The following is a 14,447-nucleotide window of genomic DNA, read 5'->3' as shown; positions in this document are numbered from 1 at the left end:
GAATTACTTGAAAATTAAAAAAAAATTCTCGGATCTGGATGCGGATCTTCACCAAAATCGGATCAGTTAGTACTTGTTGCACACCCAACCTGTCCACACCAGGTTTCATCGGAATCCATGCACACCGTTTTAAGATCTGCTTACAGACAAAAAGACAAACAAACAGGTGAATACCGAACGCACGTCCACCTTCGGTGGCACAGGTAACGAGAAATTCCCTGACTTTGATCTCGTGCCCACACTCGAGGTCTCATGTCCACACTCAGGGTCTCATGCCCACACTCGGGGTCTCATGTAAACACTCGGGGTCTCATGTCCACACTCAGGGTCTCATGTCCACACTCAGGGTCTCATGCCCACACTCGAGTTCTCGTGTAAACACTCGGGGTCTCATGTGCAGACTCAGGGTCTCGTGTAAACACTCGGGGTCTCATACCCACACTCAGGGTCTCGTGCCCACACTCGAGGTCTCGTGCCCACACTCGGGGTCTCATGTCCACACTCAGGGTCTCATGCCCACACTCGGGTTCTCGTGTAAACACTCGGGGTCTTATGTCCACACTCGGGGTCTCATGTCCACACTCCGGATCCGGATCCGGATCGACACCATAATTGAATTGATTCGTCCTTATCACACACCCAACCTGTCCACCAAGTTCCGGCTTCATTCGTCCATACCCTTTTGAGATATCCTGCTGTATATCGATTTCGGCCCGATCTCTCAATGGTAAAGAATCACATAAACATTCAAGTATCTTGATCCCGATCTTCACCAAAATCGAATCATTTCATCCTTGTCACACATCCAACCTCTCCACCAAATTTTCTCCAAATCTGTCCACAACCTTTGAGATATCCTGTTCACAGACAGACAAACTGACAAAAACACAGACAGTGGTGAAAACATAACCTCCATTCACCTTCGGTGGCGGAGGTAATAGGAGCACAACAGAGCTGGAGAAATATTTCAAGACCACCAATGCCTCTGGTATAGAGAGAAGGTTTTAATGGTTTAAAGAAGGGGAATCTTGGAAGTGACAGCAGGTGTGTGAAGTTAGGAGCTCTTTTCATGACAGATCATTTCAAGCCTTTCATACCATGATACTTGACAAAGGACCTCCCCTTTCTCAGAATCACAAGGCAGCAGTGGGCTTTGGAGGCCAAATCGCAGATATCATCTGTCCAATTAGACAGGATGTAGTGTATTTTGAGATTTGGGAGTTTGAGAAAGTGCTCATCTTCAAGAGAAATGTATGAGGACGAGGAGTGTGTGTTGGGGTTGAGATAGGGTGGGAAGGGAGGTGGGGGGGGTCGTATTGTCCTATCGGAAAAAATAACCTTCTCGTGAGTGGAGAGGGCTACTACGAAGAAAACAGGACCCTTATAATTCAGCCTTATAAGAGATTGTGGTTGATCCCATGGAGTATCGAAATATTTCGAATTCAACCATTCTCCATGTGGCTGATGTTCAGTGGGATTGCTGTCGCAATGGTGTGGCACATGCGTCATGGACCAAAAGGCTTTTTCCTCCTGTTTTGATTTCCAAATGTTACAATATAAACTCAATATGTCTTGTACAATATGAACTTGTACAATATGAACTTGTACAATATGAACTTCCTTTCCTCCAAAATAAGTTTCTGCTCACACTAAGTGACCCAAAAACCAAAAGATTTCCACTGTAAGGCTAACCACCTGCCCGATGAAGAAGTCAAGCTGTGATTCTCCATGATTACATGGTCAAAGTATTCAGTTTGATCTGGAGAGAAGGGCTATTATTAATCAGTTAGAAGTCAGTCAAATTTCTATCTGCATCTTTAAATTCGAAGCAAAGGTTGGGAGGATACTCGAGAAGTATGCACACTTCCCTCCAAGCTGTTTCGCTTTTCGTGCTTGCCCGGCATTTCGAGCTCGTCCACCATATCAAACTCGTCCGTCATTTCATTTCGAGCTCGTCCGCCATTTCGAGCTTGTCCGCCATTTCGAGCTTGTCCGCCATTTCGTGCCCGTCCGCCATTTCGTGCTTGTCCGCCATTTCGAGCTTGTCCGCCATTTCGAGCTCGTCCGCCATAACAGAGACAGGTGATCATCCTCTCTTATGGAAAGGACATTCCAGGCACTCACCCGACGGGACAGCCTCAGGTTAACCCAAGGAGACCGTCGTCTGGTGTACGAAACCTGAGCACCACTCGGACACACACGTGACCGTAATTTGACCAGGGAAGGTTTCCCCGTGGTTTTCCTCCAATCATCATGAATGGGGGTCCCGAAGGGTCCTAAATTAACTTTTTCCTCCAAACTTGATGGAATAAATCGAAACTTGCACAGACACAATGTAAGGGTTCCCTCATTAATCCCTGAAAGTTTCAGCTTCCTCGGTCAAATCCTCCCGGAGGAGTAGATGATACATACCCACCTACATACCCACATACCCATATGTAACTCCGTTATGGAGGGAAGATTGTCGATAAATACAAAAACAGAAAATAAAGAACGTTGTTTCATGTCGAGGAATTAATCATCGACGAACTCGGACTCGATTTTCCACTTTCACAACACAATCTGAAACACAAACAATCCGTTAAAACGAAACGTTCAATCTTTGTATTTATTTTAAATCATGGACACGTGATGTGGCGGGAACCAATCAGACACCGCGATCTCGCGGTTCGCTTTTTCCCCAAACAGCTCGCGCTCTTCACTCGGTTACCACAGCGTACCGTCCTTCACCGACACGACGTGCGGTCCACCATGACCCGAGATCTCAGAGCGAACACCTCGGGATCCACAAGCGGCTCCGATGGAGGATACGTGGTCGGTCCGGGAGGTTCTCCAGAAGACCGCGGGTCCATGGGCGGTTCACCCGAGGACAAGGGGTCCAGACCCGGTACGTGACGTTCATTCAGTACCGAGAACTTGTGTTTCCCGTGCTGATCCGTGCTGTGTACGAACACAGGAACTCATTCATTTTGTGAATGTCACGATGTCTGGAGCGGAGCCGGAATTGAATTGTGAATGGAAATCCCATCCATGACGTGTTCCCCTCCCTCCTTCTTGTACATGTATGACATCATTTTATACCTCATCACTTCATTCATCATTCGGTTCCTCTTTAATCTCGTTTACAACAAATCAGATGAAGATTTACTTGTTTTGATGGGCCTCTGCACCGGCACACAATGGCCTGTTCTTGAGGACTGCAGTGGCATCTTTAACGTCCTCGATGAATCACTGGATGAGAAGACAAGAGACTGACCTTTGCTTTCAGAGGAAGGTATGCTCACTGATGCAACACCTTCCCTGTGCAACACCAGGTTGGGACTTTATAGCTCGTCCTGTACCAACCTTATTTGAGGCCAAATTATGTTCAATATGATATTTAAAGATGTGAAGGGTGAACTTAGTTACCACTAAACCAGTCGGCTGTTTGTAAAGCAGAGTTAGTGAGAGTTTACCAGGAAACTAATTAATTCTGCTCGATGGATGGAAGTCACAAGTTCAAGGTCAAAGTTTGACCCCAAAATCATTTTTCACGAAATTTTAACCTGAAGCTGTGACCTCGACCTTTGACCTGCTGTAAGAATTGTTATGGAACCATTGTCACGGGAGAGGTGTGTTTGGACTGACTCTGTTTATCTGTTTTGATGAAATATCTTAAAGGTATACCTGGTGTTGGTTTAATGGTTGGGGTGGTGGACTTGGTTTAGTTGGGTCTTGAGTTCAAATGCCACTTGTCTGTTGAATTAATACCAGGTGGGGTTGACTCAGCTTGTCATCCGTCTGAGGTTGGCAAAGTGATACCAGCTTTCTGGGATGATTGAGCCGTTTGAGTATCCTGTGTCAGAGTGGTCACCTGTCCAGGATTGTGTCCAATAACCCAGGAGAATGCTGTAGCAACACTGATGCTCTCTCTGTGCAGAGTGGTCTTCATGGATGGATCATAAAGGACACGTTTAACCACATTACACATCATTAAGGGTCAGGGACTGGAACTCTCATGAGCACCAGACTAATTAAATTATTTATAGTCAATTATAACTTAATTTAATTGAGGAAAGTGTTAAAATGTAAAATATATAACTTAATTCGTGTTTGTTTACTTGTTTACCAGCAAATACTACCTGTCCCTTCACTGATGGGAATAACTCGGCTATCCTGCCTTGATCTGGTAAATCATGAGGGGGGAAGGCAGCGTGAGGAGGGGGGGGAGGCAGTTGAGGAAGGGGAATATTTCATTTCACTCATTGGGTCAGTTCGCTCACCGAATAAAACCGTTCGATGTCCTCTGATCCTCCGTCCGTCCGTCTGGCAACAATATTTATTTTTCAATCTCCTCCACATTTGTAAGTTTACATAACCATAACGACCGGTATTTAAACTGTCGTGAGATTTGTCTCTTAAGGCCTTCCGTACTTTTTAAATTTGACGTCATCGTCGACCTGCCTCTCACCGGCACATCCCGTGACGTCATCGTCGACCTGCCTCTGACCGGCAGGACCCGTGACGTCATCGTCGACCTGCCTCTCACCGGAACGGCCCATGACGTCATCGTCGACCTTCCTCTCACCGGCACATCCCGTGACGTCATCGTCGACCTCCCTCTCACCGGCACATCCCGTGATGTCATCGTCGACCTGACTCTCACCGGCACGGCCCGTGACGTCATCGTCGATCTGCCTCTCACTGGCACGGCCCGTGACGTCATCGTCGACCCGCCTCTCACTGGCACGACCCGTGACGTCATCGTCGGCCTGCCTCGCACCGCCCTGTGAATATTTATTTAATAAAAGAATATTTACATTGTTCGAATATGATATGCATATGTGGGGAAATTACATGAACTGACATGCCGGGGAGAGGTAGGCCGACGATGACGTCACGGGCCGTGCCGGTGAGAGGCATGTTCGTCCCTCATTAATCCCTGAAAGGTTCAGCTTCCTCGGTCAAACCCTCCCGGAGGAGTAGATGATACATACTCATATAATTATAACTCCGTTATGGAGGGAAGATTGTCGATAAATACAAAAACAGAAAATAAAGAACGTTGTTTCGTATCGAGGAAATAATCATCGACGAACTCGGACTCGATTTTCCACTTTCCCAACACAATGTGAAACACAAACAATCCGTTAAAACGAAACGGTCAATCTTTGTATTCATTTTAAATCATGGACACGTGATGTGGCGGGAACCAATCAGACACCGCGATCTCCCTGTTCGTTTTTTCCCCAAACAGCTCGCGCTCTTCACTCGGTTACCACAGCGTACCGTCCTTCACCGACACGACGTGCGGTCCACCATGACCCGAGATCTCAGAGAGAACACCTCGGGATCCACAAGCGGCTCCGATGGAGGATACGTGGTCGGTCCGGGAGGTTCTCCGGAAGATCGCGGGTCCATGGTCGGTTCACCCGAGGACAAGGAGTCCAGACCCGGTACGTGACGTTCACTCCGTACCGAGAACTTGTGTTTCCCGTGCTTATCCGTGCTGTGTACTAACACAGGAACTCATTGATTTAGTGAATGTCACGATGTCTGGAGCGAAGCGGGAATTGAATTGTTAATGGAAATCCCATCCATGACATGTTACCCTCCCTCTTGTACATGTATGACATCATTTTATACCTCATCACTTCATTCATCATTCGGTTCCTCTTTAATCTCGTTTACAACAAATCAGATGAAGATTTACTTGTTTTGATGGGCCTCTGCACCGGCACACAATGGCCTGTTCTTGAGGGCTTGAGTGGCATCTTTAACGTCCTTGAGGAATCACTGGATGAGAAGACAAGAGACTGACCTTTGCTTTCAGAGGAAGGTATGCTCACTGATGCAACCTTCCCTGTGCAACACCAGGTTGGGAGTTTATAGCTCGTCATGTAACAACCTTATTTAAGGCCAAATTATGTTCAATATTATATTTAAAGATGTGAATAGTGAACTTAGTTACCACCAAACCTGTTTGGAAAGCAGAATTGGTGAGAGTTTACCAGGAAACTAATTAATTTTGCTCGATGGATTGAAGTCACAAGTTCAAGGTCAAAGTTTGACCCAAAATCATTTTTCACGAAATTTTAACCTGAAGCTGTGACCTCGACCTTTGACCTGTTGTAAGAACTGTTATGGAACCATTCTCACTGGATAGGTGTGTTTGTACCGACTCTGTTAATCTGTTTTGGTAAAATATTATAAAGGTATACCTGGTGTTGGTTTAATGGTTGGGGTGGTGGGCTTGGTTTACTTGGGTCCTCAATTTAAATCCCACTTGGCTGTTGAATTAATACCAGGTGGGGTTGACTCAGCTTGTCATCCTTCTGAGGTTGGCAAAGTGATACCAGCTTGCTGGGATGATTGAGCCATTTGAGTATCCTGTGTCAGAGTGGTTACCTGTCCAGGATTGTGTCCAATAACCCAGGTAACTGCTGTAGCAGCACTGATGCTCTCTCTGTGTACAGAGTGTGGTCTTCATGGATGGATCATAAAGGACACGTTTAACAACATCACCCATCACTGAGGGTCAGGGACTTGAATTCTCATGACCACCTGACTAATTAAATAATTTATAGTTAATTATAACCTCTTTTAATTGAGGAAAGTGTGAAAATGTAAAATTTTAATCTTCATTCATGTTTGTTTACTTGTTTACCAGCAAATACTACCTGTCGCTTCGCTGATGTGAATATTCAAGGGAAGAGGGAGAGGAGGGAGGGGACGAGGGAAAGGAGGGATGGGAAGGATAGAGGCGAGGAGGGAGGTGAGAGGGGAAGAGGGAGAGAGGGGGAGGGGAAGGATAGAGGAGGAAGAAGGTTGGAGAGAGAAGGATATGGGTGGGATAGAGAGGGATAGGGGTGAGAGATGGAGAAGGGAGGGGGGAGGGGAGGGGGGAAAGTGTGGCGGGGGAGAGGAGGGAATTGACTGAATGCAATGCTCATCCTCATTTTTTCTCCATCAGTTTCTGTATGAATGAAAATTCATAGAAAATAAGAAACATGTCCGCTTGTTGGAGGCTGTAATTCCCACCCATGGGAATGTACCCTCAACCTGTTGAAATATTATCCCACAAACAGATACAAAAGTATTAAATGAAATAAAATTAACAGCATCCTGAAAAGCCGTTCGTCGGGTTAATGAAATCCCACTAAGCTTGGAATCTTGTACAATTTTGTGTGGAGCTGAGACACAAAACTCGGAATCTTTATCACTAATTGTGGGAGGGGGTGAGGGTGGTTAGTCATCATTAATTAAAGTGGCTTGGTCGTCTGATGAGGAGAGAGTGAGGACGCGGTGAGGAGAGTCATGGAGACGGGACTGCCAGGAAGAAGAAGAGGAATGTAACCAAATGGAAGGATGTTGTGGCGAGAGATTTAGGAGTCCTGGAATTGGAAGAACAATAGTCAACTGACAGGAGGACATGGAGAAGGGTGGAAAAGCGGTTTTGTGTCGACCTGAAGTAAAAAATTGGAGAAGATGAAAGAAGAAGAAGAAGCGGGGTGGGGTGGCTGCGGATGAGCACATGAACAGGTTAATTCGAGCAGAGGAAATTCTTCAAATTCGATTTAATTGCGCGACAAACCGGCTTCAGTTGACTAAAAGTTACAACCTGAGGTAAGTGACCTCTTCGCGACATGGTAGTCGTGGTGTGAAGAGAACGCAGAGCGGCGTTTACAACACGCTCAGTGCCTCAAAATGGACTTCATTTACCAACGTTACACGAAACCTGCATCCGTGCCCCGCCCGACGAGCCTTTCTATTCCCACATATTATAGCGTTGTGTGTGATCCGGCGGCCAACAACTAATCCACCACCACCTTTCTCTTTCCCGAGCAGCCCCGCCCCGCGCTCACCCTCAGAGCCCGCCCTGCGCACGCGCTCTCTGACGTCACCGAGCCGCACTATCGAGAGTCCTCCCCCCGCGCGCCCTCTGACGTCACCGAGCCGCACGATTGAGAGTCCTCCCCCCGCGCGCCCTCTGACGTCACCAAGCCGCACTTTTGAGAGTCCTCCCCCGCGCGCCCTCTGACGTCACCAAGCCGCACTATAGAGAGTCCGCCCCCCGCGCTCCCTCTGACGTCACCGAGCCGCACAATAGAGAGTCCGCCCCCGTGCGCCCTCTGACGTCACCGAGCCGCAATATAGAGAGTCCGCCCCCCGCGCGCCCTCTGACGTCACCAAGCCGCACAATAAAGAGTCCGCCCCCCGCGCGCCCTCTGACGTCACCAAGCCGCACTATAGAGAGTCCGCCCCCGCGCGCCCTCTGACGTCACCAAATCTGCACAATAAAGAGTCCGCCCCCGCGTGCCCTCTGACGTCACCAAGGTTCACTCTGGAGTGTGCGGCACGTCCGACGCCCTGTACGAAGGGTTCGAGTTATGAACATGGCTTGGAAAGGGCCAAACCACCTGGTCCTGACCCTTCGCTTTGTGGTCGCTGTCGTGCTTTTCCCAGTTCAGGCATCTTTCCATCCTCATTCAATCGTGCAGTCTTTTTACTCACTCCGTGCCTGTGCTCCTGTGCACCTTCGGGAATGCGAATATGAATCTTCTTCACACGTCATTGTATTATTTATATATATATATTTATAGAACTGTGTTCTTCATCCTTGTATCTCTGCTGCTCTGGTTGCCCCGTAGTTTCATCACTACCAGATTAATATAAAAGTGATTTATTTAATTTTCTGGTATCCGCTGCCCACCGTTAAAACCATTAACACCGTCACAGCGCGACCTGCCTCTCCGGACCACGTGACATTCATTGTGGTCGCACGCCATCCCGTTCCAATCGACGCCGCAGCACAAAACGTGCCCTGATCGCAAGGATTCTCTCTCTCAGGGCGAAATGACTGCACACCTGACGCGTCCTCTGTTCATGGGCAGGTGTTGAATATTTAATCAATCAATCCTTGACCGGTACGTTCCGTTCGACGTCACGGCCGAGTTACTGTCCAAGGCGGGTTTAATGTGCCTGATGTTATAGTACGTACTGTCAAACAAAGGTCACTTACACAAGGCTGGGTAGTCATTGATACACAACGATGGATCGATGAAGGTGTTTTGGTGAAACACCTGTGTCACGGTGTTGGACATCAACCCCGCCCCCCCCCCGATCAGAACGATCCAGATCTAGAGACGTCTCGGGACAGTTTAATGTGAAGTTGTTCAATAAAAACCATGATACGGGCTCGGTCTGATGGTTAAACACCCCAAGGATCTCCGATTGATTATTATCAATCATGGATTGCTTTTGAGTGCAAGTCGGAAGACTTTGGTGCCAATGAATTATTGTGTATAAACCATCCCGTGTTACCAAAAGTTATGGGTCACTGACTTTATCTACTGAGTATCGGGGTGTGGCCACGTGATATTGGAGACCATCATGGAAGATTGTCCCTGGGTTGGCAGGATGGCTGAGAGGGAAGCACACTCGTGTCAGTTCTGCTGTCTGACCTGCTTTTGGATCCTGACCCAGCTATAAACTGCCGTCCTGGTGTTTGACAGGAAGGGTGATTCATCGATGCGTGTGCCGTCCCTTGGATGGACGTTAAACTCGGCGTCCCGTCTGCCGGCATTCGTCGGTGTACTTTATAGATCGAAGAGTATGTGAGCTTTCGCCGACACCGTGGAACAGATTCCTACCCGAACCTTCGTCGAACGTCAAGGTTGGCCAGCCGGTTCGTGAAAGACTTGGGCCAAACTTTCCCCTTGGTAAACCCTCCCATAATAACGTGGGAATAATTGTAGCCCTTAGGAAGAAGAAGAAGAAGAAGAAGAAGAAGAAGAAGAAGAAGAAGAAGAAGAAGAAGAATGAAAACTTGTCCCTCTCCACTCTCAAGTACTGTAGTCTGCATTTCTTGAAAGGTATTGGAGGTAGGATTGTCCATCACGTTATTCTTTCGCAATTTGTGATCATTGCAGGTCATCATGTAATTGACTTCACAACTCACCCAACAGAACCTGCCATAAAATGTGTACCTGGTCGTTTCACTCTAAAAACACCTGTTTATAGCTGCTCCTTTGTGGTATTCCATGGAATGCAAAACTTTACAAACTGTGCTGGTGCCAACCTGACATCCTCATGGCTCCAGAAAATCTTTCATCACGTCGGGCTCGTCTGATGTGATTGGGGAGTCAAATCTGTTCCATGTAACAAAATGTCCCAGAGTTCTTAACCTCTTGAGGTCATTTTCAATGATCTGCCACATTCATGGTCAGGGTAGTCTAACATTTCAAGATTGTTCTCAAGGGTTGATTTAAAAATGTTTTGGTCCTTCAAAATCATCCTGATGGAGGTGCCCACCCCATGGCTGATGACTCGTTCCTCATTGTAATCAATTCCCTTAACCTCCTATTCTGCCACACAATCTTTGAAAATGAGCAAGGAATGTTTACCTGACAATTTATACCTTTGATGATCACAGTTACGAAAACTAGAATGGCACTCGGTAGAGTGCATACCATACCTCCGCCACGTAATGCTTGACCCCCGAGAACATATCGGGCCCATTACATTTTTGAAATACTGTATCATCCTATGTTTGCGATGTATCATTTTGGCCCCATCTTTCAATGGTGAAAAAAATCACTTAAAAAATTAAATAAAACTCGTACCCAGATCCGGATCCGGATCTTCACCGAAATTGAATCACTTCTTCCTTGTCACACACCAAACCTGCCCACCAAGTTTCATCCGAATCCGTCCACGACTTTTTGAGATATCCGGTACACAGACAAACAAACAGACAAAGGGGTGAAAACACAACCTCCTTCACCTTCGGTGGTGGAGGGAATTATAGCTGTGTGTCGGCACGTCTCTCATCAACAAGATGGCCTCCCATGACTGTTGGCGGGTAGTGAATTCTACGTCGAATGCTCCGATGAGGTGAAGAAAAGTCACAAGAAATAGCTTGTGGATGTTGTTGAGCAACTTGCTTAGGGGACTGCGTTGGACGTGTAAATGCCACTGTCTGAAAAAGGTTTGCGCAGATTATCTGTGTGACATTGTCTCTCCACACACAAAACACACACACACACACACACACACACACACACACACACACACACACACACACACACACACACACACACACACACACACACACACACACACACACACACACACACACACACACACACACACAGAAACCTCTGTGCTTACAATCGGGGTCTGCAGGATTTGCAATCATGGTACTGACTGATCCTTTGGATCACAGCTTGTAGTGTGACACCCACACCACTGCTTTGAACTTGTGTGAGTCGTGATGTCTGTCTCAGCAGTGGTGTCATGGTGGTGAATGATTCCCAAGAAATATTTATTTACATTCCACATCCATTCAGTTTTTCTGTGTTCTTTAAGCCCCTGTCACACCTTAACGTTTTCGCCAGCGTGTGGCAACGTATCAAAATGTATGTAAAACGCTGGCGTACGCTGAACTATTGATGTTTTTTTTTCAGTTTTGGACGTATTCATAACGAGTTGGACGTATGCATAACGTATTAGTAACGTACACAGAACGTTTCAATAACTTATAGATAACTTATACCAACGAATGCTTAGCGTGTTGGTGGCGTTCACAACTTATGCCCAATGATAGGCTAACTTATGCATAGCGTGGCAGCGTATCGCCGACGATCACGTGGTGTAGCCTATTAAAAGGCTGCCGCTCGACGATTCAAATCATAACCGCACTAGACATCAAAGTGTCAACATCACTGTTGAAGTGCCGAAGAAAACTTCGAAGAATGCTGCAAAGAAGTCTCCTGGCCGTGGCTGTGGACGCGGATGCAAGGAGGATCCATCATCACCCACACCCTCCCCATCACGCTCACCGAATACGACCGACATGGACCTACTACTACTACTACTACTACTACTACTACTACTCCTACTACTACTACTACTACCTACTACTACTACTGACATGCTCACCTAGTACTACTACTGATACTACTGACATGGGCATTTATTCACCATGGAGTCTTTAACACTGACGGGTTGCTCCTGTGAACCCTATTTTTATATACCGATTCCCCAAAACGCTGCCAATACGCCACTATACGGTAGCTGTAAGTTGGAAACACGTTCAGTAAGTTCTGTGGTCCGGAAGACGTCAAATACGTCTACATACGTCAATATGCGTTGGAGATACGTCACACAAAGGTTCAAAGCACATGACTCATAGGTTAGAAATAAGTTTCGGGTACGCTAGACATTACCTCGACCTATTTCGACTTATGAGTAACTTACAAGTAACGTGTGTCGACGTGTGTCAACGATCGCATCACGTGCCTACAACTTATGGCCAGCATATGCGGAACGTGTGAGTCACACGCTGGCATACGTCGAGAAATTTAATTTTGTGCATGCACAAAATTTGTCGACGAGCTCGGCATACTGCTCGGTATGCCAGCGTGCTTCAGCGTGCTCTTAACGTATACAAAAGTTACCCATAAACGTATTCGACGTGTGCCAGCGTATTCGCCAAAATTTTCATACGTCGGCTTACGCTCACGAAAATATCAAGGTGTGACAGGCCCTTTACAGGAGGAACCCGTCAGTGTTCCAGACTCCATGGTGAGTGGATGTCCATGTCATCCGAGGTCACATCTCTTCATCAAGGTCACACACCCAACATGTCCACCGAGTTTCGTACGAATCTGTCCAACTTTTTGAGATGTGTTATATTGTTTCGGATTTTGAAACCTTGTGCACACAAACAGCCAGAGTCCCCGTCGTTCAGTTATTTTGATAAGTATGTGTACAGTTAGAATCCATCTCCGATGTCTAATGGGAATTTTGTGTGTGCTGTGAGTTATTTTATAGTTAGGTTATTTAAATCTCCAGATCTCCTCCACTTCGGCCACAGTGTCTTTCAGCGCTTGCGCCCTCGCCTCGCGGCCGTAGCATACGAGGAAAGGTCATCGCCTGCTTGATTCGACTTCCTCGAATTGGTCTGCATTCCAACACATCGTCGTTTCTCCAGCAAGAGGGGAACAGACACGCGTAGAGGGGGCGCGGTTTTCCGCGACTCGACCATAACCCCGCCCAGAAAGGGCGGATCCATGGAGTTCCCTGTCCACTCAGCGCGTCAGCTCCACCAAGGCCGCGCCATACTCAGAGCGGTCGATAAAGGACGACGTGACCCTCAGTGTGTGAGTGTGTGGAAAGTTCTTGTGCTCATTGTTCAGAGAGTTCAGAAAGTTCTTGCGTGTCCTTGGGAGTTCTTTGAAGTTCTTTGGAGGGAGCAGTTCTTGGAAGGCAGTTTGGGTTGGTTTTGTTACTTAAATTTTTTTATTTGTTAATTTATTTGTTTATTTATTTGTGCAGAGATCTCAGGATCGGAGTGGAACTTGCCTCGCATTCACATACGTGACGAAGATTTAGTGTGTTTTTAAATGAGTGTAACTTTTTATCGAACCAGCTTGCTTTTACATTCGATACAAGAACATAAGACAATGGATGAATCCAAATCATGTGTGCGATTTGAATCTGGGCTCCCCAGATATTGAACAGGAGGTTGAGATGGGGACATAAATCTGGAGGATTTAGCCAATGAGCACATTTCTCAAGAACAAATTCCATTTCGATATTCATGCCTTTTTGATTTTTTAATTGGTTCATGAGCGCCAGCCAGAGTGACCACTATATTCGTTATGTCTGTGTGTCTGTGTGTCTGTGTGTCTGTCTGTGTGTCTGTTTGTCCAGAGCATAACTCCGTGGACTTTGATCCGATCTTGATGAAACTTGGTTATGTGTTCGACATCAATGTCGAGTTGTGTTTTCCTTGATGAGGGCGTGCTACGCCCATTGTGGGTGGAGCCACGCCCAAAAAATAGCCATTTTAGGGGGTAGTCGGATTATAAAATCTATGTTCTCCGAGGGAATTTCCTGAATGGAATGGGTTCTTCGGTATTTGAATAGCAAAATGAATTATATAAAACTTGTCGTTGTCCGATTTTTCATTTTCGTCCCAAGGTCAAGGTCACAAGGTCAAAAACTTGGAAAATTGCGAATTTTGACATAAAAATCATACGACCGCCCAAACTTTGAGAGCGAGGATGACAATATTTTTTTATGCATAATCTTGAGGTCATTCCCCACCTAAAGTCTTGAAACCATTTTGCTCTATCTCGAACACCTTGCCCGTGGCGTCCCCTTCAAGTTTGTTTTTTCGCTGATTAAATCAAAGTATGGATTAATCCGAGGAGTGCGAAATGCCATATCGCCTATATGACATTATATTGTTCCTGGAATGTTCCAGAGGAAATTTTGCACCAAAGGTCACAACCCTTGACCTTTGACCTTTAAAGACCACAAAGGTCAAATTTTCAAAGTGTTTTTTTCAAAATTTTAAAGTTTTCAAAGATCTACAGATCGAACCGGGTTTTCCGTCTTCTTCGACGAGCTAACTCCAATAAGCTATAGCACGTATCCTGTTTCCTTATTTTATTGTC

General features: G+C 46.4%; 1 protein-coding gene across 21 annotated transcripts in view; it reads left to right on the top strand.

The window, feature by feature from the left end:
• LOC147006312 (uncharacterized) overlaps positions 1 to 14,447 on the top strand; it is an 87,937-nt gene that overhangs the window by 16,434 nt on the left and 57,056 nt on the right. For 11 of the 21 annotated variants that reach the window (XR_015054924.1, XR_015054925.1, XR_015054923.1 and 8 more), the window contains 4 exons: positions 2,689 to 2,887; positions 3,137 to 3,274; positions 5,237 to 5,435; positions 5,681 to 5,818. Coding sequence is in view for 12 of the 21 variants with exons in the window: in XM_085869087.1 (XP_085725213.1) it covers positions 2,689 to 2,887; positions 3,137 to 3,255 (318 nt within the window). In the remaining 9 variants the exon portion in view is untranslated. Of the gene's footprint in view, positions 1 to 2,688; positions 2,888 to 3,136; positions 3,275 to 4,252; positions 4,344 to 5,236; positions 5,436 to 5,680; positions 5,819 to 14,447 lie in introns of those variants that run through there. The other 10 variants (XM_085869096.1, XM_085869097.1, XM_085869098.1 and 7 more) reach the window with 3 other exon arrangements.

The sequence above is a fragment of the Eptatretus burgeri genome, unplaced genomic scaffold (assembly GCF_056783735.1).
Source record: "Eptatretus burgeri isolate ZD-2024b unplaced genomic scaffold, Ebu_testis_v1 Ebu_testis_scaffold_3191, whole genome shotgun sequence".
NCBI classification, from domain to species: domain Eukaryota; kingdom Metazoa; phylum Chordata; class Myxini; order Myxiniformes; family Myxinidae; genus Eptatretus; species Eptatretus burgeri.
This window is presented reverse-complemented; position numbering and strand designations above follow the sequence as displayed.